At 38.0% G+C, this 27,772-nt stretch overlaps 2 protein-coding genes across 2 annotated transcripts in view; both read left to right on the top strand.

Moving 5' to 3' along the window:
* LOC139938110 (cholesterol 24-hydroxylase-like) overlaps positions 1–27,772 on the top strand; it is a 63,102-nt gene that overhangs the window by 5,467 nt on the left and 29,863 nt on the right. The window contains exons 2-4 of the mRNA XM_071933490.1: positions 18,962–19,039; positions 21,102–21,183; positions 22,350–22,510. Coding sequence (XP_071789591.1) covers positions 18,962–19,039; positions 21,102–21,183; positions 22,350–22,510 — 321 coding nt within the window. The remainder of the gene's footprint in view (positions 1–18,961; positions 19,040–21,101; positions 21,184–22,349; positions 22,511–27,772) is intronic.
* Positions 23,152–25,942, top strand: LOC139938118 (uncharacterized). The gene has a single exon (XM_071933501.1). It carries the CDS (start codon positions 23,351–23,353, stop codon positions 24,059–24,061), a length of 711 nt encoding a protein of 236 aa, XP_071789602.1. The 5' UTR covers positions 23,152–23,350; the 3' UTR covers positions 24,062–25,942.

The following is a 27,772-nucleotide window of genomic DNA, read 5'->3' as shown; positions in this document are numbered from 1 at the left end:
CCCCCCCCCCCCATTTACCCAAATGGGCGGTATGTATAGTTCTGCGAGTGAATTCTATTATCCAGTGCACTGTTCATTGCTCATTATTCAGAACTGGGCGTACGCCAAATGGAATAATTAGGTACCCATGTGACACGTACAGGCTTATCAGATGCGGCCTACTGCACACTCATGGACGAAATTTTTAGGTTTCCGTGCGTCCTTTCGTTTAGGTTCTGGTACATCCCTAGTAGTACAATACGAAAGTGTAAGGCCGCCAGCCAGGGCTACGTGCAATGGTACTTTCGGATGGAACGAAAAAGCACGGTGAGTGACTCAGCGTGCAATGGTACTTTTATTTGCTATCACGTGACGGACAATCCTCCAATCAAATGGCAAGGATCTGCTTGGATGTTATATAAAATGCAATATTCGCACAGTATATAACGCAATAGTTTTTAGCTGTTCCGATCCAGTCGGAACAGCTATTGTTTTCGTCGAGATTTTTATTATTTTTATTATTATTATTATTATTAGCTGTTCCGATCCAGTCGGAACAGCTATTGTTTTCGTCGAGATTTTTATTATTAGCTGTTCCGATCCAGTCGGAACAGCTATTGTTTTCGTCGAGATTTTTATTATTTAGCTGTTCCGATCCAGTCGGAACAGCTATTGTTTTCGTCGAGATTTTTATTAGCTGTTCCGATGCATTCGGAACAGCTATTGTTTTCGTCGAGTTTTTCAAAACGTTTTAGAAACGTTGTTCTTGGTTTCCGCCAAAACGCCATAGGTTTAACGCACGATTTTTGTTTATTCGTAATCTTAGAAACGGTAGAAATGACAGACTTGAGTCATATATGGAATCGAAGCTTAGTACGTGACCTAATCACTAAACTTCGTGTTGTTTAATTTCTTAATCAATTAGCTGAGTTATAATGACATGAATATTTAATTAGGCAATCTTGTTAACACCATATCTCCCACAATAAACGTCCGATTTTCAAATTGTTTTCAGATTTTGATTCTCTGGGTATTGAAGTTGTGCCAAATGAAGTAATTTTTTATGTCACGTCATCTTGAAATTATTTGTCATAAATTAATACACTTATTATATAATGAATAAAATCACTTAATCTGTGTTGATGGATCGATTGGGGCCGCGGTTTACCGCGGGTGCTATTACCCAGGTGATCTGAGTTCGAATCCCTTCGGGAATTTCGACGAAATCAATATTATAATGCATACATTTTACTTTTTTTTTACAAAAAGAAATATGTACCCACATTTAAACAATCAGTACAACATGTTCTTATTTTTCAAATTTTTCGCTCATGAGATGCTTCTTTCCTGGAAAACAAAAACGATCTGATTTTGTCCTCGCGCAGCACGATCTTTAATGGGTGTACGCACTATGGAGGGAAGTTCTACGTACATGTACGTGGTTCTTCGATTTACGTACAACCACTTTGTCGCTAATAAATAGCGCTATTTTTGCATTTTTTCGCTCTATGTATGTTGTCAATCAACACAAAGTGCCAGCCTTTTCTTTCTAAACCTTATCACTGAAGACAAACCTATGTGAAACATACAAACTTGTTTCTTTACTTATTTGGCTTCGATCAAAGGCATCATGTACGAGGAAAAGTGGACCGTGCATGGACGAATACACCTGCCTGAGATTTGGAAGTTTACACGGCATACACATTTTATAAATGACCATCGAAATGGTAGGCCTACTATCAATGCATGTAAAGACTGTAAGTGTCTTGTGGTGAATCATAAAGATGTAGTGTTAAGTGTATACTTGTAATTTTAACGCCTGGGATTTGGAATGATTTACGGGTGAAGTAACCTTGTTCGCACCGGGGACCATGCAGTTGCCTAAACTAATTCCAGTATTTCGCTTTACTTTCGGAAATTAGACCATGACAAACAAAAACTCTTTGACAGGAATACAAAATCAGAGATTTTATTATGCTGGTCGACGTTTCTCTGGTGCTCTGGTGGTTGAGTGGCTCAATGTTATAGAGCTGCTTATAATAAATAGGCAAAATATTTTGCTTTATAAAACTGCAGAAATTGAGCAGAATACCTGGATTCACAACTTGCAGTTTGTACATGAGGAATGGTATTTGCTGTGTTTAGCTGCTTTTTGTGTTTAGTTTGGTCTGGTCCTGGGCCAAGCGCTTATGTAATCAGGGAATTGTGCTTACGCTAAGCGTATTTAACATCTGGGCACACAGGGAATGTGTTCTTGATGAGCGTGACAATTCGCAACAAAACAATCTGCTGCGATTACTATTGTGCTAAACTTCTGCGTAACATTCACTGCAAAAACAGTGACTTAAAAATTTGGTTTGCTTTCGCAGGATAACCGTGCTTTTCTTGTGCAAAAGTAGGCCAGGGCGACTAGTGTGGTTTAGTGTTTAAGTCGCGACTACAAATTAGTATTAGAGTCGCGACTACTGTTTTTCCCCACTCCGTAAAAATTGTGCCTACACGTTGACTACAAAAAAAGTCCCGATTACCTGTTTGGTGAAACAGTTGTCCTGCTTACTACTAATCGCAACATGTGTCGCTTGCGGCACATTGCGGCACAAATCTTGAGAATCCGTAATTTATCTCAACAAGTGTCGTAGTTGGGTTTGAGGTGCGACTAGTCGAGTAGTAAATTTTACTAGTCACCTAGGCCTATCATGATGGAAACTTGCATAATGAAAAATCCTGTGGGAATGGGCCCAATGTCATGCTCTGCTCTAGAAGCAAAGAATCAGTGCTTAGCAGAAGCAGTGAGTTCTGCGCTTACGTCAAGCAAAATAGACTGCTTAGCAGGGATTTCTTTCGTTTGTGCTTCCAATCTCGCACATTATATTCTGCGCTTGCACAGTATAAGCGGAATATGGTGAACGTAACCGCAGAGTTTGGTGGCCGTTAAAAGTTCAGTGAAATCCACTCGTTCTAGATCAAACATCAAACCACCTACAAAATACAAGGATTTTATCCTTAATTGGTTTGTCACATGTCAATGGACTCTAAAAGTACTGCATTGAACTCAAGAGACCAACAAATCAAACAATCCTGAGTCAAATATTAGGTTTTCTTTACATTTATTCATCTTGTTAATCAAACTTTTGAGATAACATTTCAACTGAACAATTAACTAGGAAAAGGAGATACTGATATAGAAAGACCACTCATCTTACATACCGCCCTCTATTGACCAGTAATTTGGTTTTTGTTTCAGCCTATTCTTCTAAACCATAACGAGTTAAATCATTTATCAAGCTTTGAACCTAAGCTTAGTTCCTAATGAAATTTTGTTTTAAAATTCTTAATTCATCAACCACGTGACCCTCATTTGCATATTGAATTGGGAAATCTTTGAAACACCAGATCTCAAGAAGTAAAGGGCCGATTTTTAACTTGTTTGTAGTTTAAGACTCCTTAGGGATAGGAGAAAAATTTGGAAAAACCGTGACCTTAATTTGACCTCTACTTCCGGGTTAACCGGAAGTGGGACCATATCTCCAGAGCTACTCAACCGATTTTCAATTTCTTTTTCAGTTACAAACTCCTATGACATTAATATTGACTGTGAAAACCCGTGACCCCATGTTGACCTCTACTTCCGGGTGAACCGGAAGTGGGACCATATTTCAAGAACTTTACAACCGATGTCAATCTTTTTTCAGTTATAGACTCCTTGGGCATAATAGTGACTTTGAAAAACCGTGACGGGAAGTGGGACCATATCTCAAGAACTACTAAACATTTTTAAAAACATTTTTCAGAGTATAAATCCTTGGTCATCGATGAAGCACATAATCAAAGCAAAACAACACGGAACAGCTTTGTGTTTGTTCACAAACACCTAATGTCTAGTTATTTTTATTAGCTGTTCCGACGTAGTGGTCGGAACAGCTATTGAAATCGTCAAGATTTTTATTTGTTATTATTATTAGCTGTTCCGACGTAGTGGTCGGAACAGCTATTGAAATCGTCAAGATTTTTATTTGTTATTATTATTATTATTATTAGCTGTTCCGACGTAGTGGTCGGAACAGCTATTGAAATCGTCAAGATTTTTATTTGTTATTATTATTATTATTATTATTATTATTAGCTGTTCCGACGTAGTGGTCGGAACAGCTATTGAAATCGTCAAGATTTTTATTTGTTATTATTATTATTATTATTATTATTATTATTATTTGTATCCGTCAAAAGCCCATAGGTTTAACCAGGGCATTTTGTTAAAGCCAAAAATCATACTTGGCTTAGTATAAAAGAGTCAGACCATATATCATATTAAAGCTTAGGTCTTGAAGTTGTAGTTAAATGTAATTTGCATAAATTAAATAATTAATTAACTAAGTTATAACGACATGAATATTTAATTAGCCAATCTTTAGATTGCCATATCTCACAAACTATACGTCCGATCGCAATTTTTTTTTCAATTTTGTACTTTGTGGGTACTGTATAACTATTCCATGGCCTTAAAATCCGGACAACGTCACCATGACGTCATGTTTTGCACGTTTTGTGTCTGTGCACAAACACAATGGCTCTTCAAATGTCAACATTTAAATGGTCAAAAACTTAATAACTTCAAAATTATTTATCTGTTTGTTTCCTGAATTTGATATTTTGTGTCAAAAAATACACTGATTCTAAAAATAATGGTTTCCGTTCATTAAAACCAATCAAGGGACGTCTATCATTAACGAATAAATTAAAATCTTGCCGTCATCGGTACAACGTAGTACTTCTGGATGTAGTCACTAAAGTGCGTGCAGTCGCTTTCATGTGGCTGTACACTGTCTCAATGGGTGGTTGCAATACAGTGTGAGCCTGTTTGCATTGAGGACTTACTTGAGGGGAGTCTACCACGCTGTCCTGATGTTGGCATCATTGTACTTTTTTTTCCTAACCGTGTTCTGGACATACTCCATTGGATTTGTACACAACCAATAGGCATACATTGGAATCCTACGATGGTTCAGGGTTTTCGTTAAAACGATGTACGTTCTAATAGGTTTTTTTTAAAAGGCATTGGATTGGGTTAAGTTACACACCATCGTGTACCTTATGAAATTTGTTAGTATGAAAAACACAATTTTAAAACTGTGACGTCATCACGTGATAATTTATGGTAATTAGAAGCTTTAATGAGTTTTTCTTTGCAGCACTATATCTCAAGAAGTGAACGGCCGAATTCAAAGTTGTTTTTAGTAATAGACTCCTTAGGCATGATAGATTTGCATTGGGTAACCGTGACCCCGATTTGACCTCTACTTCCGGGTCAACCGGAAGTGAGACCATATTTCAAGAGTTACACAACCGATTTAATTTTTTTCTTCAGTTATAGACTCCTTAGGCATTAAATTTTGTTGGGGAAAATCCGTGACCCCATTTTGACCTCTTCTTCCGGGTCAACCGGAAGTAGGACCATTTGTCAAGAACTACAAAACCGATTTTCAAACTTTTTTCAGTAATAGACTACTTAGACATTAAACATTAACTTAGAAAACTGTGACCTTATGTTGACCTTTATTTCCGGGTCAACCGGAAGTGAGATCGTTTCTCAATAACTACACAACCGATTTTCAAACTTTTTCAGTTATAGACACCTTAGGCATTAAATATTAACTTTGAAAACCATGACCCCCACGTTGACCTTTCCTTCCGGGTCAACCGGAAGTGGGACTTTATTTCAAGAACTACATAACCGATTTTCAATTTTGTTTTGGTTATTAACTCCTTTGACATTGGACATTCGCATTGGCTAGCCGTGACGCCATGTTGACCTTTACTTCCGGGTCAACCGGAAGTTGGACCATATCTTAAGAACTACACAACCGATTTTCAATCTTTTTCAGTTTTAGACTCCTTAGGCATCAAAAATAAAATTAGAACAACCGTGTCCCCAATTTGACCTATATTCCTGGTCAACCGGAAGTGAGACCATATCTTAAGAACTACACACACGATTTTCAAACTTGTTACTCTTATAGACTCCTCAGGCATTTCAAATAAACTTTGTGACCCCCATATCTCAAGAACTACACAACACGGAACAGCTTTGTGTTTGTTCACAAACACCTAATGTCTAGTTATTATTATTATTATTATTTGTATCCGTCAAAACCCCAGAGGTTTAACCAGGGCATTTTGTTAAAGCCAAAAATCATACTTGGCTTAGTATAAAAGGGTCAGAACCTATATCATATTAAAGCTTAGGTCTTGAAGTTGCAGTTAAATGTAGTTTGCATAAATTAAATAATTAATTAACTAAGTTATAACGACATGAATATTTAATTAGCCAATCTTTAGACTGCCATATCTCACAAACTATACGTCCGATCGCAATTTTTTTTCAATTTTGTACTTTGTGGGTACTGTATAACTATTCCATGGCCTTAAAATCCGGACGACGTCACCATGATGTCATGTATTGCACGTTTTGTGTCTGTGCACAAACACAATGGCTCTTCAAATGTCAACATTTAAATGGTCAAAAACTTAATAACTTCAAAATTATTTATCTGTTTGTTTCCTGAATTTGATATTTTGTGTCCAAAAATACACTGATTCTAAAAATAATGGTTTCCGTTCATTAAAACCAATCAAGGGACGTCTATCATTAACGAATAAATTAAAATCTTGCCGTCATCGGTACAACGTAGTACTTCTGGATGTAGTCACTAAACTGCGTGCAGTCGCTTTCATGTGGCTGTACACTGTCTCTATGGGTGGTTGCAATACAGTGTGGACCTGTTTGCATTGAGGACTTACTTGAGGGGAGTCTACCACGCTGTCCTGATGTTGGCATCGATGTATTTTTTTTCCTAACCGTGTTCTGGACATACTCCATTGGATTTGTACACAACCAATAGGCATACATTGGAATCCTACGATGGTTCAGGGTTTTCGTTAAAATGATGTACGTTCTAATAGGTTTTTTTTAAAAGGCATTGGATTGGGGTAAGTTACACACCATCGTGTACCTTATGAAATTTGTTAGTATGAAAAACACAATTTTAAAACTGTGACGTCATCACGTGATAATTTATGGTAATTAGAAGCTTTAATGAGTTTTTCTTTGCAGCACTATATCTCAAGAAGTGAACGGCCGAATTCAAAGTTGTTTTCAGTAATAGACTCCTTAGGCATGATAGATTTGCATTGGGTAACCGTGACCCCGATTTGACCTCTACTTCCGGGTCAACCGGAAGTGAGACCATATTTCAAGAGTTACACAACCGATTTAATTTTTTTCTTCAGTTATAGACTCCTTAGGCATTAAATTTTGTTGGGGAAAATCCGTGACCCCATTTTGACCTCTTCTTCCGGGTCAACCGGAAGTAGGACCATTTGTCAAGAACTACACAACCGATTTTCAAACTTTTTTTCAGTAATAGACTACTTAGACATTAAACATTAACTTAGAAAACTGTGACCTTATGTTGACCTTTATTTCCGGGTCAACCGGAAGTGAGATCATTTCTCAATAACTACACAACCGATTTTCAAACTTTTTCAGTTATAGACACCTTAGGCATTAAATATTAACTTTGAAAACCATGACCCCCACGTTGACCTTTCCTTCCGGGTCAACTGGAAGTGGGACCTTATTTCAAGAACTACATAACCGATTTTCAATTTTGTTTTGGTTATTAACTCCTTTGACATTGGACATTCGCATTGGCTAGCCGTGACGCCATGTTGACCTTTACTTCCGGGTCAACCGGAAGTTGGACCATATCTTAAGAACTACACAACCGATTTTCAATCTTTTTCAGTTTTAGACTCCTTAGGCATCAAAAATAAAATTAGAACAACCGTGTCCCCAATTTGACCTATATTCCTGGTCAACCGGAAGTGAGACCATATCTTAAGAACTACACAACCGATTTTCAAACTTGTTACTCTTATAGACTCCTCAGGCATTTAAAATAAACTTTGTGACCCCCATATCTCAAGAACTACACAACACGGAACAGCTTTGTGTTTGTTCACAAACACCTAATGTCTAGTTATTATTATTATTTGTATCCGTCAAAACACCATAGGTTTAACCAGGGCATTTTGTTACAGCCAAAAATTATACTTGGCTTAGTATAAAAGAGTCAGAACCTATATCATATTAAAGCTTAGGTCTTGAAGTTGCAGTTAAATGTAGTTTGCATAAATTAAATAATTAATTAACTAAGTTATAACGACATGAATATTTAATTAGCCAATCTTTAGACTGCCATATCTCACAAACTATACGTCCGATCGCAATTTGTTTTTCAATGTTGTACTTTGTGGGTACTGTATAACTATTCCATGGCCTCAAAATCCGGACGACGTCACCGTGACGTCATGTATTGCACGTTTTGTGTCTGTGCACAAACACAATGGCTCTTCAAATGTCAACATTTAAATGGTCAAAAACTTAATAACTTCAAAATTATTTATCTGTTTGTTTCCTGAATTTCATATTTTGTGTCAAAAAATACACTGATTCTAAAAATAATGGTTTCCGTTCATTAAAACCAATCAAGGGACGTCTATCATTAACGAATAAATTAAAATCTTGCCGTCATCGGTACAACGTAGTACTTCTGGATGTAGTCACTAAAGTGCGTGCAATCGCTTTCATGTGGCTGTACACTGTCTCTATGGGTGGTTGCAATACAGTGTGGACCTGTTTGCATTGAGGACTTACTTGAGGGGAGTCTACCACGCTGTCCTGATGTTGGCATCATTGTATTTTTTTTCCTAACCGTGTTCTGGACATACTCCATTGGATTTGTACACAACCAATAGGCATACATTGGAATCCTACGATGGTTCAGGGTTTTCGTTAAAACGATGTACATTCTAATAGGTTTTTTTTAACAGGCATTGGATTGGGTTAAGTTACACACCATCGTGTACCTTATGAAATTTGTTAGTACGAAAAACACAATTTTAAAACTGTGACGTCATCACGTGATAATTTATGGTAATTAGAAGCTTTAATGAGTTTTTCTTTGCAGCACTATATCTCAAGAAGTGAACGGCCGAATTCAAAGTTGTTTTCAGTAATAGACTCCTTAGGCATGATAGATTTGCATTGAGTAACCGTGACCCCGATTTGACCTCTACTTCCGGGTCAACCGGAAGTGAGACCATATTTCAAGAGTTACACAACCGATTTAATTTTTTTCTTCAGTTATAGACTCCTTAGGCATTAAATTTTGTTGGGGAAAATCCGTGACCCCATTTTGACCTCTTCTTCCGGGTCAACCGGAAGTAGGACCATTTGTCAAGAACTACACAACCGATTTTCAAACTTTTTTTCAGTAATAGACTACTTAGACATTAAACATTAACTTAGAAAACTGTGACCTTATGTTGACCTTTATTTCCGGGTCAACCGGAAGTGGGATCATTTCTCAATAACTATACAACCGATTTTCAAACTTTTTCAGTTATAGACACCTTAGGCGTTAAATATTAACTTTGAAAACCATGACCCCCACGTTGACCTTTCCTTCCGGGTCAACCGGAAGTGGGACCTTATTTCAAGAACTACATAACCGATTTTCAATTTTGTTTTGGTTATTAACTCCTTTGACATTGGACATTCGCATTGGCTAGCCGTGACGCCATGTTGACCTTTACTTCCGGGTCAACCGGAAGTTGGACCATATCTTAAGAACTACACAACCGATTTTCAATCTTTTTCAGTTTTAGACTCCTTAGGCATCAAAAATAAAATTAGAACAACCGTGACCCCAATTTGACCTATATTCCTGGTCAACCGGAAGTGAGACCATATCTTAAGAACTACACAACCGATTTTCAAACTTGTTACTCTTATAGACTCCTCAGGCATTTAAAATAAACTTTGTGACCCCCATATCTCAAGAACTACACAACACGGAACAGCTTTGTGTTTGTTCACAAACACCTAATGTCTAGTTATTATTATTATTCTTTGTTTCCGCCTAAAACCCCATAGCGTTTGTACAGCGTTTTTGTTTAGGCCCCTACTCCTAAAGTATTAGGATAAAATAGTAAAATCATATATCAAATTGAAGCTTAGAGCCTAAGCTTTACTCTAATAAAAAAGTGTAAAAATTCTTCATTAATTAACCACGTGGTCTTCATTTGAATTTTTAATTTGTAAACTTGATGCAGTCACTTTTATGTTATTGTGAAATATTCTCTTTGGTAATACAACACAGTTTGTACCTCTATGAGTTGTTGACTTCTTGAGAGGAGTCTATACTATTTTGTTTCCTACCCGCGTTCTGGACACATTACTCTGTACACGCACAATGTACGGAGGTTTGGGATTTTCGTTAGAACGTGCGTTAAATTTGTCCTGTGTTTTTCTTACCGCGTTCTGGACCAATTACTCTGTGCATGGGTTTTCGTTAAAACGAGCGTGCGTAATTAGATAGAGTTTTTTGACGACATCGACGTCGTCGTCAAAAAACCCTAAAGGCATCTAATACTACATTTCAACCCTACTTAATAGTTATATTAATACTTAACAGTTCATATTTAGTGACAATGGTCGCAAAATCATGAAACGAAAATTATTTCGCCGGATCATAATCCCCTCTGTTGATCCACACATGTAAAAACCCACTACTTTTGTATCGTGCCCTTCTAGCCTAGTGGTCATCAGTCGCGACTATGCATCTGAGAATTGCGAGTTCGAATCTCCGTCCGAATTTTTTTTTTTATCTCCCAAAACTAAACATATACTTCTTTTTGTAATATTTAAGTTTGATTCTTATCTTTATATCGATAGTGTTGCCTTTTCTTTTTCTCAATTGTAAGCCCAACATAACCTGTGTGCATGCATGACATGATATGATGTTTAAAAACACAGTAAGCGAAAAATGGTGACATAAGCGCTGAGTTTTGTGGTTAAGAGTTCTGTGAAATCAACTTGTACTAGATCAAACATCAAACCACCGACCAAATATTTTTTTTAATTCGTAATTAGTTAACCACGTGACCCATATTTGCATATTTGATTGGGAAATCTTTGTAGCACCGTATCTCAAGAATTACACGGCCGTTTAACAGACTGTAGATATAGACTCCTTGGGGATTGGAGTAACTGATTCTAATAAGAGATGTTTCAGTTCATTAAAATCAATCAAAGTACGTCTATAATTAACGATTAATTAAAAATCTTGGCATCATGGGTACAACGTAGTACCTCATAAACTGGATGCAGTCACATTCAACGCATTGCAATAGCTTCTCCAAGGTTTATGCAATACAAAATTGAGATTTTGCAAAAGGCATTGGATTGGGGTAAGTTGCATACCATCATGTACCTTATGAAATTTATTAGTACGAAAAATACAATTTTAAGACTGTGACGTCATCACATGTTAATTTATGCTTATTAGAAGCTTTAAAGAGTATTTCTTTGCAGCACTATATCTGAAGAAGTGTACGGCCGATTTCAAAGTTTTTTTTCAGTATTAGACTCATTAGGCATAGGAGATTTGCCTCGGGTAACCGTGACCCCGATTTGACCTCTTCTTCCGGGTAAACCGGAAGTGGGACCATATCTGAAGAGTTACACAACCGATTTAATTTTTTTCTTTAGTTATAGACTCCTAAGGCATTAAATTTTGTTGGGGAAAATCCCTGACCCCATTTTGACCTCTTCTTCTGGGTAAACCGGAAGTGGGACCATTTCTCAAGAACTACACAACCGATTTTCAAACTTTTTCAATTATGGGCTCCTTTGGCATTGGACAATCGTATCGGTTAGGTATGACCGCATGTTGACCTTTATTTCCGGGTCAACCGGAAGTGGGACCTTATCTCAAGAACTGCACAACCAATGTTCAAGTTCTTTTCAGTTATAGACCCTTTGAGCTCTAAAGATTGAACTTGGATTACCTTGACCCCAAATTGACCTTTACTTCCGGGTCAACTGGAAGTGGGACCATATCTCAAGAACCATGCAACCGATCTTCAGTTTCTTTTCAATTATAGACCCCTTGAACATTAAAAATTAAAAACGGAACAGCTCTGTGTTTGTTCACAAACGCTTGAAGTCTAGTTTTATTATTATTATTATTATTATTATTATTATTATTCTTTGTTTCCGCCTCAAACCCCATAGCGTTTGTACAGCGTTTTTGTTTAGGCCCCTACTCCTAAAGTATTAGGATAAAATAGTTAAATCATATATCAAATTGAAGCTTAGAACCTAAGCTTTATTCTAATACAAAAGTGTAAAAATTCTTCATTAATTTACCACGTGGTCTTCATTTGAATTTTTAATTTGTAAACTGGATGCAGTCACTTTCATGTTATTGCAAAATATTCTCTTTGGTAAATGCCGTACAGTATGTACCTATCATGAGTTGTGACTTCTTGAGATGAGTCTACGCGTTTGAACATAACTGGATGCAGTCACTTCCATGTTATTGTTAACCATTCTCCATGGTAAATGCAATTCAGTATGTACCTATCATGAGTTGTGACTTCTTGAGAGGAGTCTACTCAAGTCTCTTTTTCTTGTTTTTCTACATACGTTCTGGACCACAGCGCAGTGTCTGTTTCTTCGTTTCCTAACCGAGTTCTGGACGTACACAGAGGCATAGGGTTTTCGTTTAACGAACGTGCGTATATAAATAGGGGTACGTTTTTGACGACGACGACATACCATGGTGTCCACAGAATTACACTAAACTTAAATATTTTGAAGATAATGATAGTTGAAAGCTTCCCTTAAAATATTACTTGCTGTGGTTTGTAGTTTTTGAGAAATTAGTGAAAAAATAAACTGTCAACGTATGACTGGGACCGAGTTGGTTTGGGACCGAGTTGACCGGGTTTATTTTTGAGAAATGAGTGAAAAAACTGTCAACGTATGACTGGGACCTAGTTAGTTTGGGACCGAGTTGACCGGGTTCGTTTCAGGCGACGAGCGTGGACGACAAAAATAGAACGCCTGGGATTTGGAATCTTTTACGGGTGAAATCGGGGCTCCACCATAACCCTAAACTAACTCAAGTATTTCGCTTTCTTTTCGGAAATTATACCATGACATACAAAAACTCTTTGACAGGAATACAAAAGCAGCGATTTTATTATTCTGACGTTTCTCTTGTGGTTGAGTGGGTCACTTGTATAGAGCTGCCTATAACAAATAGGCAAAACATTTTGCTTTATAAAAAAGCAGAAACTGAGCAGAATAGTGGCTAAATGTTATAGAGCTACTTATTATAATCAATAGGCAAATTATTTTGCTTTAATAAATTTGCAGATGAGCAGAATACCTTGAATCACAACTTGTACTTGTATTTGCTGTGTTTAGCTGCTTTTTGTGTTTAAAAAACTATAGTGTAGTTTGGTCCTGGGCCGATGGCTTTTAAGGGAAAGAATCGCAGCGCTTACGTAATTATGAAATTGTGCTTACGCTAAGCGTATTTAACAGCTTAGCAAGGAATACGTTCTTGAGCGTCACAGTTCCCAATAAAAAATGCTACAGTTGACTAATTGTGCTCAACTCCTGCAAAACTTTCGCTGCGAAAACAACAGTGACTTAAAAATTAGATTTGCATTCGCAGGATAATACCCGTGGTTTACTTACGTGCAAAAGTAGGCTGGGGCGACTAGTGTGCTTTAGTGTTAAAGTCGCGACTACAAATTATTGTTTGAGTCACGACTACAAATTATTATTTGAGTCGCGACTACTATTTTTCTCTACTCCGTTATAATCGTGCTCAAACGTTGACCCGACTACCTGTCTGGTGAAACACTTAGTTGTGTTGCTTCTTACTATTCGCAACATATAATATAACGTGCGCTTGCAACACTTTGCCGCACAAGTCTTGAGAATCCGTAATTTATCTCGACAAGTGTCGTAGTTGGGTTTGAGGTGCGACTAGTCCAGTTAGTAAATTTCACTAGTCACCCAGGCCTATCATGATGGGAACTTGCTTATTAAGGTTTTATCGCAAATTGCAAAATTTCAAGAGAGGGCGCTGTTGAACCCACACAAAGGTATAGGCGTTGCGAGCGCGACTCGTAGAAACTGGTAGATACCGCCCCATATTCCTTCCCAAAATGCATTGCGGTTCTGAATCGCGATAAACCTTCCTCTGGAAGCAAAGATTCAGTGCTTAGAAGAAGCAGTGAATTCTGCGCTTACGTCAAGCGAAATACACTGCTTAGCAGGGATTTCTTTTGTTTGTGTGCTTCCAAGCTCGCACATTTTATTCCGCGCATGCACATTTAGCAGAAAATGGTGATCGTAGGTGCAGAGTTTGGTGGTTACGAGTTCAGTAAAATCCACTCGAACTAGATCAAACATCAAACCACCAACCAAATACAAGGATTTTATCATTAAGTAGTTTGTCACATGGCAATGGACTCTAAAGATACTGGCATGAACTCAAGAAACCAACCAAATCAAACAATCCTGAGTCAAATGCAAGTTTTTACATTATTCAACTAGGGACCACTCATCTTATATAGCGCCCTCTATTGACAGTGAAAATCCTTGCAGCACCATATCTCAAGAAGTGCAGGACAAATTTTTACACTGTCTGTAGTGAAGACTCCTTGGGGCAAGGACATTAATTTTGAAAAACTGTGACCTCAAGTTGACCTCTACTTCCGGGTTAACCGGAAGTGGGACCATATCTCAAGAGTTACACAACCGATTTAAAAAAAATTCTTCAGTTATAGACTCCTTAGTGGAAGTGGGACCATATCTCAAGTGCCATTGAACCGATTTTCAAACTTTTTTCAGTTTTAGACCCCTTGGGCATTGGAGATTAGCCTTAGGTTACCGTGACCCCATGTCGACCTCTACTTTCGGGTCAACCGGAAGTGGCATCATAACTCAAGACACTATTCAACATTTCAAACTTTTTTCCAGTTATAGGCTCCTTGGTCATTTTACCACATAATCTAAGCAAAAGAACACGGAACAGCTTTGTGTTTGTTCACAAACACCTAATGTCTAGTTTTTTAATGATTTTTATTTCGTTGATTTTTCGGAATGATACATTATTGCAATAACTGGGTCAAAGGTCACAATAACATATTAAAGAATTCAGTGACCTACATTAATTTCAGAAAAAAATTTTGACTAAGAGAATTGATTTGAGCATGCAATTCTCATCATTTTGATACCAAAATTGCACATACATGTGGTAAAAATTGACATGGTTATGACATATTTTTACCAAAAAGGTGGTATTTTACCCTAAAAATGTCGGATTTTGGGTTCTGCCCTGACCACATGGTAAGTCGGATCGGGCTGAAAATTTGTGTGCATTCATTGCTCATAAGGACCTACAAGCACAACAATTGTTATCAAAATCGGAAGACATGAGGTAAAAAAGTGAGTTGGTCTGACCATGGCCTGACTTGGAATGACCGATATACCAGGTTGTTTTAATGTTTAATTTTGCTGGTTCTTTGTATGACCATCGTATCATGAAGAGGCCTTTATACTATCATCGCTATGGTGTTTATTCTTCCTTCCTTGTGTTAGGAATTAGACTACACAATTTGCTCTAGCAATAAAACGGGGGCCCGGCAAACACTGAAGGGAAACAATTAAACGGGTATAAACGAGATTTGGAAAAACAGTAGATTGATCTGCTGCACTCAACTAGAAGAAAATAAATGAGTTATTGCCATGTCAAACAGTGGCAAGCATAGAACAATGCCAACGCATGGGATCGCGGGGACGGGGAGGCACTGAGGTGCTGGTTAGATGGGACGGGAGAAGGAGGGGGCACATGGTAGGAACGGCAAAATAAAATGCCTTGAACAAATGAACGGGGCTGGGATATAATTTGGAAAGGAAACAAAGAAAATGGACTTGAGGACGATAGACAGGACAGGAGTATAATAACAACCACTGCAGCAGGACCCGTGCAAAACTGAAAAACATAGATGGGACCGACTAATAAAAAAAAAATGGAAAAAAGACGGGCAAGTCTACAATTTCACAAAGCAATAAAAAGTTCGTCGTGACTCATAACGTCACTCCACTTACCAACGGGGTACAATGGAAACAACCACTAGCGGGACCCGCGCGAAACTTGAAAACATGAGTTCGGGCACTAGCGGGAAACCCGCGCTAACTGTGGGTCCTGCTAGATTTCCGCGCTGTTTCAATTTCGATTTCACAAAGCACTAAGATTGATCTTAACTTTGTATCAATTTTAATTGCTAAGCAAAGAGTGACGTCACAATACCAATTACCGTGTCCTTGTTTGTACTCCGTTTCGTTTATTTTTTTCCCCGTTCAGTTTTTTTTTTTCCTGTCCCGTATTATTATTAGTCCCTTTTCTCGTTTTCCCTATCCCGTATTATTTCCCAGCCTCGGTAATTTTGTTCCGTCCTGGTCATTATTTTCGCGTCCTGATTTTTCCCCGTTTTGTATTATTTGTCAGTCGGATTAATTTTGTTCCCGTCCCATTTATTATCCCCCGTTCGCGCACTTGTACGCGTTTTTGCAATGTTTTTTTTTTGTTGTGCAAATTCATGTACTGCGGGTCCAGTTAGACAGGTAAACTGGGCAGTTAGCACAACTGAATACCCGATACGCATAACAATGTGCACTGTTGATGATCTGATCATAGTGCATGGGGGTGATCGTACACAATGACCACGTGACGACAGTAAAGTTGCGATGACATCATCAGATCACATCAAGAAATCAGTGTTAGTTTTACTGTCAACTGTCACTTTAAAAAGAATAACAATATTCAGGAAACACCCATCAAATTGCGTTTTAAAGATATTGTTAAGCACATGTGTGACACATGCAAGCTGTAATTTTTTGCACAAAACCAATCCAATGACTTCATAATTTAATGAATAACTGGAAATTGAGTGTACAAACTTCGGCTGGTTGTTAAAGTAACGGTAACCAAAGCCAAATACGTAAACGTTTAAGGCATGTTCTACTCAGTTTGTCCTATAAACTACAAAGAAAGTCGTGTGTTTGTGGAAGGGGAGGGGAACAAAAGTGGTGTAGATGTCACGAGTTTTAAAATAAAAATTAATGTCCCCATAATTATGTAAACTTTTAAAGGGACACACCGGCCGAATTGGGCTATTTGGGCTACAAAACAGACTCAGAAATGAATTCAACGGTCTTCCAGGACTGAAGAAGAACAGTCCCTAAAAAAATCATCAAATTTGGCCGCTTTCGAGCATTTTAAAACAAAAACGAAGGTCACGTGATTGTTTTAACCAAAAAGTGGTACAAACAATCACTAGTTTTACTTCCAGCCGTATAAAAGTATCTTACCAAACCAAATTTATATCTTTTTTTTTACAAAATTATTAACGAGTAATTGGCGAAAAAGATCATGTATTCAAATTATCGCTACAAAATGTAAATAATGGTGAAAAATCTAACGTAAGATTCGCATTCAAAGAGTCCGTGTAACGAAACTTGTTATATAACCCCACGGCGTGGAGCAAACGGAACGTAAGCCTCGGGGCATATCACATACCGCATATGCCGTGTCTCGTGGGGGGCTGGAGGTGTAATTCCGGGCGCTATGAACTCCCAGCTTGCGGGTCTCGCCGTGAGCTTGGGAGGGGTTTGGGTTTGTCAGTCGGTACACCTCGTGTCGAATCCGTTATTTCTTATGATCGCAACGTTCCAATATTATGCTCTGCTTTGTTTCATGGCTCCTAATTTCTTTTTTCTAGGAGTTTTCAGGTAACAATAAAAAAATATTGATGATGTCAAAACGTAGGAATACCGCATTTTGTTATATTGACAGTGTTATTGTGCGAGTAGCTTAAAAAATGTTTTATGAAAAAGAAAAGAAGGATACAAAAACGGAGCCCCGATCGAAAAAAGAACAGGTGAATAATAATGTTGTGAATAATGATTTTTGTTTACAGCAACCATCTATAAAAACATTATTTATGATTATACAGCCCTAAATTGCGTAAACGGTGAGCCGGTGTGTCCCTTTAATTTAAAGCGTGTTTTATTCAATTTGTCATAATTTGCTTGAGGACGGATGCATGTGTCCTGAAAAATGGAGATGCGTGATAGATGCCATTACCCCGTCCCCCTGCCCCTTCCTCTCCCAGCCCCGCGTGCTCTAATGTCACGAAACGGTATGATACATCCTATCTTGAGTTAATCGTAACCCGAGTTACTGGTAATTGTCTAGTTTTCTCACTTGGTGTATTCCAACCTACGCATAAAATAACAAACCGTTATATTTTTGCTCAATACTGGTTATCGAATTTGCAAGAGAATAATAACAGAAAAACACCCTTTATGCATTACTTTGCGTGCTTTAAAGGAACACGTTGCCTTGGATCGGACGAGTTGGTCTATAAAAAAGCGTTTGTAACCGTTTGTTATAAAATGCATATGGTTAGAAAGATAATTTAAAAGTAGAATACAATGATCCACACAAGTTTGCCTCCAAATTGCGTGGTTTTCCTTTCACCTCGTCGACTAACACGGTCGGCCATTTATGGGAGTCAAAATTGACTCCCATAAATGGCCGACCATGTTAGTCGACGAGGTAAAAGGAAAACCGTGCAATTTCGAGGCATGTTTGTGTGGATCATTGTATTCTACTCTTACAGCATTTTTCTACCCATATGCATATTATAACAAAGGCTTTTCAAAGACCAACTCGACCGATCCAAGGCAACGTGTTCCTTTAAGATGCATGCAGAAGCCTTTTATTTTTTGATAAAGAAATTAACTCTTTCTCAAAAACTACATTACTTCCGAGGGAGCCTGTTCTCACACTGTTTATATTATCAACAGCTCTCAATTGCTCGTTACCGAGTCAATTTGTTTGCTAACAATTTGTTTGACTAATTACCAACTATAAAGTTCATTTAACTATAGTGCAGTCTCTGTACTGTGCATGGGACTCTTAAGCAGACTGAAAAGTCTCATTTTGTAAATTTAGTGATCAGGTTAATTTGTTATTTTTCTTTACAGTTTTTTCACCGGGAATGCTGCTGATTTGAAGCAGGCTGCCATAGATGGCAGAGTGTATGAAGATGTGTTCCTTGATTGGTAGGTATCTAGTTTTGTTTTTATAACTTCTGTCATTGTGGGGGTTGATGGTCTATATAAACGTGCTCTATTTTTAGAGCTACCAAATCGATATGTGGTCGTTGTTGAAATCGGAGCACTACCATTATCGGTTATGAGTTGTGAAAGGTGGTATATTTTCATACTTAAAAAAAAAATTAATACTTTAAAAAAATACTTGAAAAACACGGTGATTATTTTTATACATTTAATGAGGACTCACCTATCCATAACATTTAAAGAAATCATTTCATATTCGCTGTGTTTGATAGTAACGCGGCCTTAAAAATAGGTAAATTTCACTATTTTAAAACACCCAAAGCAGTGAAACCAGCCCGAATAGGCAAATTTGATGTTTGGGACCAAGGTATATCAAATATAAAAGTTTAAAAGTATTTTTTTTTCTTTGGGGAGGAGGTGGGGGCGTGGCCAACATTTTCGAAAAGTCTTTGATATTTATTTTTCTGATCATTTTATTAGCAGGAAACCAGTAATAAATGGAAAGGTTTGCGGTAACACCATGTAGTAATGACTATCTCTACTGAGTTGGCGTGGTTCTGAAAAGAACCGTTGGTTTCGACGTTTCGATCAGTATGCTCGATCAGTATGCTCTGATCTAGCCTTGCTCAAGGCAGTCGAATTATTCACTCCGAAAAAAGACCGCCGTTGTATAAAACCCACCCGTATTCACTCTGCGTAACATCGCACGACACGGTGCCCCCGTACACTATCAGCATGCGGAGGCCGTCAGGCCGACAGCCTTGTAGGGTCTGTGTTGAAGCCACTGACCTCATTACTATAATAAGCGAAGAATTCCCACGGTCAGCTCATTACCATAATGCCCGCGAAAGACGAGACATATCTACATCATCACACCCACCACCACGGACGCTAAGCGAGCATGATAGGCGTGCGTGATTGAACGTCAAAATGAATAATTCATTTGCCTCACATCCTGTTAGGTCTGACGAACGATATACATATTCATGAGCTGCATACTAGCATATCAGAGAGCCCCCCCCCCCCCCAATTTCGTCCACTAGTGGAATTTTTTCAATACAACACATTAAACCCGGAAGATACAGACCCGACAAGGCTGTCGGCCTAACGGCCTCCGCATGCGGTTAGTGGTACGAGTGCGATGACTTGTGTGAACAGTATTCGTACGATCTGACAGTGTGTATACGGGTGGGTCATGCGGTATGATCGCACGCACTGAACAGGGTATACGGGTGGGTTTACAGCGGCGTCTTTTCGGAGCGAATAATGCGACTGCCTTGAGCAAGGCTAGCTCTGAAAGTTTTCTGGGAAAGCTAAAGCTTTCTCCAGAAAACGATCAAAGCATACTGATCGATCAGAGCATACTGATTACATGGTGTATCGCAAACCTTTCCTTATCGTATATCCACGATGCAAAGTTTCAAATCTTACAAGTCATAAATAGCTTGGTTTTTTCTTATTGGCTACCTGTCTCTGCGAAGCATTTGCGGCAAAAATAGATTTTACAAATGAACACAAGCATATTAGCAGCTACCTCGTTAGGCCTTTGAGAAAACAGCCAGGAGAAAAATTTGAGGCCACTTTTGTTTTTTTGCATTTACTCCAGAGGTCATTTTGATTAGTTTGCAAATTGCAGCAGCTTATTCTAATTTCTTATTGATAATATTTTTTATTTTAGCATGATCAGTATTTCTAATTGTGATAGTTATGTTTTCTATTTACATTTGCTAGCTCAAGTGACCTGACGTATGGGGTGGATGAGAGGAGGAGCTGTCCTCATCTACTGAATAAGGAATAGCATTCATAGAAAAAGAAAAATTCCACACAATGACATTGAAAATATTAAAGATAAACCTCCGGGTAGGCACAGAGAATATTTCGGAATACCAACCTGTAGTTAATTTAGACATGTTTTCATTGAGAAAACCAATGAAAAGGGGGCCTACATTTGATTATGTTTTTAAACACACAAACCTGCTATCTAATGTATTTTTAGTTTTTAATTATTATTATTAATATTATTATTGGATCTTTCCCTTTGCAGGAATAGGGAATTCGGGCAGGTTTTTGTATTCTATCTCCACTACCGGACCTTTGTGCATGTCTACATTCCTGAAGTTGTAAGGGTAAGCTTTTAGCAAGAAGACGGAGTGTTATTGTGTGTGATTATAAGCTAGAATTTAGCCCCCTAGTGTCACAATTAAAGTCCACTCATGGTCAGGGCTACCATAACAAAGGGACAATCTAACATGTTGCCTGTCATGTGTTTTTGGAGCTGTTGTTTTTGTTGTTTTTCTAATCTGCAAAAATGTTGTTGTTTTTGTTTTTTTTACAATATATATAATTAAAAAATGGGAGATAACAGGGAGATTACATTTGCTAATTTTCCTTCTTAGAACTAAGACTTCTTTTAAGAAACTTTATTGCTCTCAAAAAAGAAGAACATTTTGTTATTTTGTGCATAATGTTGAGATACACCAAGTGAGAAGACTGGTCCTTTGACAATTACCAAGTGTCTCTAAGGTGTAAGGTACCAGCGAGCATTAAAATTGCCAAGACATTTAAAGTCGCAAAATTAGCTTTTGATGATCAATCAATCACTTTCGTTTAACGGTGATTATGAATGAGCACACAATTCTTGGCAAAACATTATTTATTTATTTTAACAAAATATAACAATTTTCACACTTTGGATGGTGTGTTTGTTGAAAATTATAACAATTAAACAATTTCGATTAAAGACACTGGACACTATTGCTAATTGTTAAAGACCAGTCTTCCTACTTGGTGTATCTCAACATATGCAAAAAATTACAAACCTGTGAAAATTAGAGCTTGATTAGTCGTCGAAGTTGCGAGATAACTACACATACAAGAAAAAACACCCTTGTCACACGAAGTTGTGTGCTGTCATGCTTGATTTCGAAACCTCAAAATCCATTCTGAGGTCTCGAAATCAAATTCATTGAAAAATACTTCTTTCTCGCGAACTACGTTACTTCAGAGGGAGCCGTCTTCACAATGTTTTATACTATCAACCACTCCCCATTACTTGTTACCAAGTGGGGTTTTATGCTAATAATTATTTTGAGTAATTACCAATAGTGCCCACTGCCTTTAGTCACTAAACAATTTCTTTTTCACACTTTGGATGGTGTGTTTGTTGAAAATCGAAGGGATGGCCATTTCGTTTGTGTATAAAAAGACATATGAAGTTGAAGCTATAACATGCTACAGTAATTCATCTTATTGTTCACCAAGGTGACCGTTCTAAGTTTCAATTGGATTTCAGGAAATGTTAGTGTTGGATAACTATCCGAAGTTCGGGGGTGGCTACGAGGCCATGAAATGCTATTTTGGCCAGCGTTTAATGGGCCGAGGTCTCGTGACTGAGATTGATCATGAAGTTTGGAAACCACAGTCTGCCATGTTCAGCCCAACCTTCCATCGAAAGTAAGTCTGATCCCTGAAATAACAACAATACACAAAGAAATAACTTCTAAAATTTTTGTAAACTCAGAAATTCTTTAACAAACCTTGAAAATTCCATGTTGAATATCAAACACTGATAATCGTACATTGTGCAGCATATAATGGAATATTAACTTAGCATCGGGAAAAAAAATACTAGTTTTACCCTTACACAGATGTGTGTTAGCACTGAATACTGCCAGTACTTTCACGGGTTGTGGTACCCTCTGCTGTGGATTCGGAATGCCTTTAGCTATCGGTCGATCTCGTTGGTTCGAATCCCATTGAGTTATGCCTGTGATTTTGTACACATGACTCGACTGGGACTTACCGATCGGCCCCAAACTCAAATTTGGAAGCCCCGGGTGGTTCCTGCTGGTAGTGAGTGCAACGCCGCGGGGACACTGACTTCTTCTTGGAAAACCAGTCCCTGCCCCGACCGCCGGGCCCCGTGTAACGCCCCCAGGAAACATGTTACCATTGACAGGTGCATTACATGATAGCACTAACAGGGTTATGATCATTCAACAGTGACGCACGGGCCCTTCTGCGCTCCCCAAAACGTCATCAATATATATTATTACCGCAAATATTTACACTAGTTTCTGCCAACGTACTTACCTGACAACCTTGCTGACCATGGCCGAGTCACCTGAAAAGAGTAAACCTGCACGAGGAAGCAAAAAACGAGGCAAACGGGATCCGTCACCGACCCAATCCCCCAAGGAGCCTGTTGGGGTGCAAGATAGCTGACAGTCTTGTCATGGTTCTTTGGCCAATGTGAACACCAAGCTGGACAAAATTCTCGCTACTCTGGAGACCATGGGTGCTAGACTGTCCACCCTTGAAGTCAACCTCCGGGATACGGATCATCGTGTTAGTGCCAACATCAAGGACATTAACGACCTAAAAACATCTCTGGAAATGCTTGAGAAGCAACATATGAATCACTTAGCAGCCACAAACAGCAGGTTCGACGGTCACCATAGTGATACACACAAGCTTAGTAACCAGCTAGATGATCTCCAAAACCGGAACAGGAGAAATAACATCGTAATCCATGGTGTCCCAGAAGGCTCTGAGAAAGATCAAAAGTCCTGCGAGGAGTTTGTGGCGGGCTTTTTAGCTTTCCACATGAAGCTGGAGGGAGGTGAGGAAGTTGAAATCGAACGGGCCCACCGCACTCCGGGAAACCGTCAATCTCGCTCCGGGGCCGGTACTCAGACTCGCCCACGACTAATTCATGTCAACATCCTCAGGTATACGGACAGAAAATTCATTCTCAAAAACGCCGCCCGAACCTTGAAGAACAATCCCTACAGAGGAGCTAACATCTACATCACCGATGACGTCACCTCAATGATCCGGGCAGGCAGAAAATGTCTCAGAGAGGATCATCTCCAATCCATTCGTGATGACTCAAGGGTACAGTTCGCCTACATCCCTATGTCCGTCCCCGCAGTAATCTCCTACAAACTGAAAAGCGGTCCGTTCAAGACCTTTCGGCTTGGGGAAGCAACCCCCATCTCCTAGCTTGTTTTCTTCATAGTACAACCCACGTCAGCTGAGTAATTTTCTTCTGAGGGTTATCACAAGATTTCTTTAAATTTAGTTGTATATTATTTTCACAAATCAAACTTATTGGAATGTACTTGTGTTATTTTCTTGTAAATCAAGTTACCCCATGTTGCTTTATATTGTGGTGCCATTTTGTTCCCTTTGCATTCATCAGTATGTACACAGTGCATCTTCTTATTCTTAGCTTGATAATCACCCCATTGTACTTAATCAGTCTGCTTGTCCGTCGTCACCAATTTGAATTCATTTCACACCATGAGTGATAACGAAAGCGCAAGTAGTGACGACAGTAGCTCTGAGCCATTGAATGACACTACTCTTCGTTTCAATGATTGTGTTTTTAACCCGACAATTCTGAATTCAGCGGATCCTAGTCAGCTTTTATTTAACACCTGTGGTGCTCAATACATGTCAGAAAGACAACTCAGAGATAAAACAAAGGAATTAGAAAATGACTCCTTTTCAATCTTCCACGCCAATATCAGAAGTGTAAACAAAAATTTTGAAGATCTCACTTTTACTCTAAAAGAAATACAACATAAGTTCCACATGATCGGTCTTACTGAAACATGGCTCAAAAGCACCCCGCATTCTATGTTATCCATTCCTGGATATAAATGTGAGCACAAAAATAGACCTATGCAAAATGGCGGTGGTGTCATGTTATATGTAAAAGACTCATTGCAATACACCATTCGGCCCGACATTGTTAGTGCTTCAGGATGTTTTGAATCCATTTTTTTAGAAATCGGTACAAATACAAAGAAAACTATCATCATAGGTTTAATTTACAGACCTCCCGGTCTTGCTGTTTTTAACTTTTCCGAAGAAATGGATGAAATTCTAAACAAACTAACGACTGAAAACAAAATCTGCTACATTTTAGGGGATCTCAATATAAACTTACTTAAAAGTGATTCCCATAACCCAACTCGCAAGTTTTTGGATATCTTATATTCACACTCCTTTCGCCCAACTGTAGACAAACCAACAAGAATAACGTGCAATTCAGCTACTCTTATTGACAACATTTTCACCAACAGCGTAGACTCTCATCAGGCAGAAATTATTACTTCAGGTCTTAGTGATCATTTGCCAATTGTATTGTTCGGTCCCAGTTTTGTTAAAGTTAAAAACTCAAATATGTTTTATTGGAAACGGGATACCAGAGATCGAAATGTCTCCTTCATGAAACGTGAAATGGACACAATCCAATGGGATGAAATTGTTAATACTGAAGATGTAAATGAATGTTACTCCCGGTTTGTTACAAAATTAAATGAAGTGTTTGATAGATATGTTCCATATAAACGATTCAAATGTAAGAAATCAGTGTGCAATCCCTGGATGACCAAGGGTCTGTTGAAATCAATCAGACGAAAACACAAGTTGTATAAATGCTATCTCCGAAACCCAAATGAATCTAACAAAAGAAAGTATGATAAATACAGAAACAAGTTAACAACTGTAATTTGAGAAGCGAAAAAGATTTATTTCACTGCTTCCTTTGATAAGGAAAAAGGTAATATTAAACAAACATGGAAAATGATCAATAATGTCTTGAACAAAAGAAGTAAAAAGCCGCCCGGTTCTGATTCATTCCTTGTCAATGGTACGACCGTAGACGACCCAAGACACATTGCTGAGCATTTTAACGATTTCTTTACTAATATTGGTCCTAACCTGGCATCAAAGATTCCGGATTCAAGACTAAACCCCACTGACTTTATCGAAGGTGATTATCCTAATTCTCTTTTTATTACCCCTATAACTAAAAGTGAACTTCTGAAGTGTATTGATGGTTTATCGTCTAACAAAAGTCCTGGCCATGATAAATTAGACATCTATCTTATTAAAAAGACTGGTACCATTATTGCTGGGCCGTTGCTGAAAATATTTAACCTATCGCTGGAGTCAGGAATTGTGCCACATGATTTTAAGAAGGCTAAGGTTATTCCTTTGTATAAAAATGGTGACCCTAAATTAATATGCAACTACCGCCCTATTTCTATATTACCTTGTCTCTCCAAATTGCTTGAGCGCTTGGTTGCTAATCGTCTTAATACCTTTTTAACTAAGTATAATATTCTGCATAACTCCCAGTATGGTTTCCGTGCTAACTTCTCAACCCAAACGGCACTTATAGACCTTGTTGACAAAATCAGTTCGTCTCTTGATAAATGTAACCACACGATAGGATTGTTCTTGGACCTTTCAAAGGCGTTCGACACTATTGATCATGTTATCTTACTTTCAAAGCTTGAGAGTTATGGAATTAGGGGAAAGGCCTTGAACTGGTTCAAAAGCTATCTCTCTGATAGGAAACAATTCGTTCATTGGAAAGATTATGACTCTACATCTAAAACTATTAAATGTGGCGTACCTCAAGGCTCAATTCTAGGTCCAATACTCTTTCTCTTATATATAAACGATATCTGTAATTCTTCGAAATTGTTACCCTTTATTCTTTTTGCCGATGACACCAATGTTTTCTTTAGTCATAGTAACTTTAAGGAGGCAGTTTCAGTAATGAACTCAGAACTGCATAAGGTTTCATTGTGGTTTAAATGTAACAAACTATCAATTAATGAAAAGAAAACTTGCTTTATGTTATTTTCAAATATATGTAAAGATGACAACACCAATATTTATATAAACAACTCTAAAATAAGCCAAGTTAATTCTTTTAGATTTCTAGGTGTTATAATTGACAGCAACCTTACATGGAAGTCTCACTGCCAAAAGATTCACACATCAGTTTCCCAAATTTTGGGTGTTCTACGTAAACTTAAACATATTCTGCCTAGAAATGTGCATTTCTCTATTTATAATACGCTGGCATTGCCCCACTTTCAATACGGAATTCTAGCCTGGGGAAATACTCATGCTTCTTACCTGAACAAGCTATTAATCGTACAGAAAAAATCTTTTAGAGTTATAGCCAATTCTAGCTTTAGAGAGCACACTGCACCCCTTTTCAAGCAATTTAAAACACTCGATATTTTTAAACTGTATAAATATCATCTTGGGGTCCTTATGTTTAAGTTTGAATCTAACTTGTTACCAGGTAACGTAAGACTCCTCTTTACACGAAATATTGACATCCATTCGCATAACACTAGATCAGTTACTAAAATTCATATTGAAAGGCTCGGACCACTTTATTTATGAAAACAGTCAGACATCAAGGCCCCCTACTCTGGAATCAGCTCAACCCAATACCTTCATTTAGAACTGTGCACAGCTTCAAAAAATACATGAAAAACCTACTTATAACCAGTATCGTCTAAAATGACACCACCTGTAACTACACGCGTACCATGATTATCCATTCCAAATTATCAAGTTTTGTAATTTCCTAAATAATGTTCTGTTAATTTTCCTTTTTGTTATCAACTCTCAATATGTATTTATGGCTGCATAGCAAACAAATTTTTTCAAAACAGTTTAATTACAAACAATCATTGTTTTGTGTTATTTTTGCTGTTTGCACTATACCTTTCACCGTACCTTAACTTCAATAATCAATATTGTTATTGTTATAAACTAAAACCTATTAATTTACATTATAAAGGGTCCAGGCTCTGTACAAGCCTAGGCTTTTTCCTGGTGCCCTCCTCTTATCACTCGTTGTTCTTATTTCTTGTATGTTTCATGATTATTTAT

This window comes from Asterias amurensis, chromosome 1, assembly GCF_032118995.1.
Source record: "Asterias amurensis chromosome 1, ASM3211899v1".
Lineage (NCBI taxonomy): Eukaryota > Metazoa > Echinodermata > Asteroidea > Forcipulatida > Asteriidae > Asterias > Asterias amurensis.
The sequence above is the reverse complement of the archived record's forward strand: the minus strand, read 5'-3'. Positions and strand labels throughout refer to the sequence as shown.

Coding starts and splice junctions, on each gene's coding strand:
- LOC139938118 (XM_071933501.1), top strand. CDS start 23,351: ATGGGTGCTAGACTGTCCACCCTTGAAGTCAACCTCCGGGATACGGAT.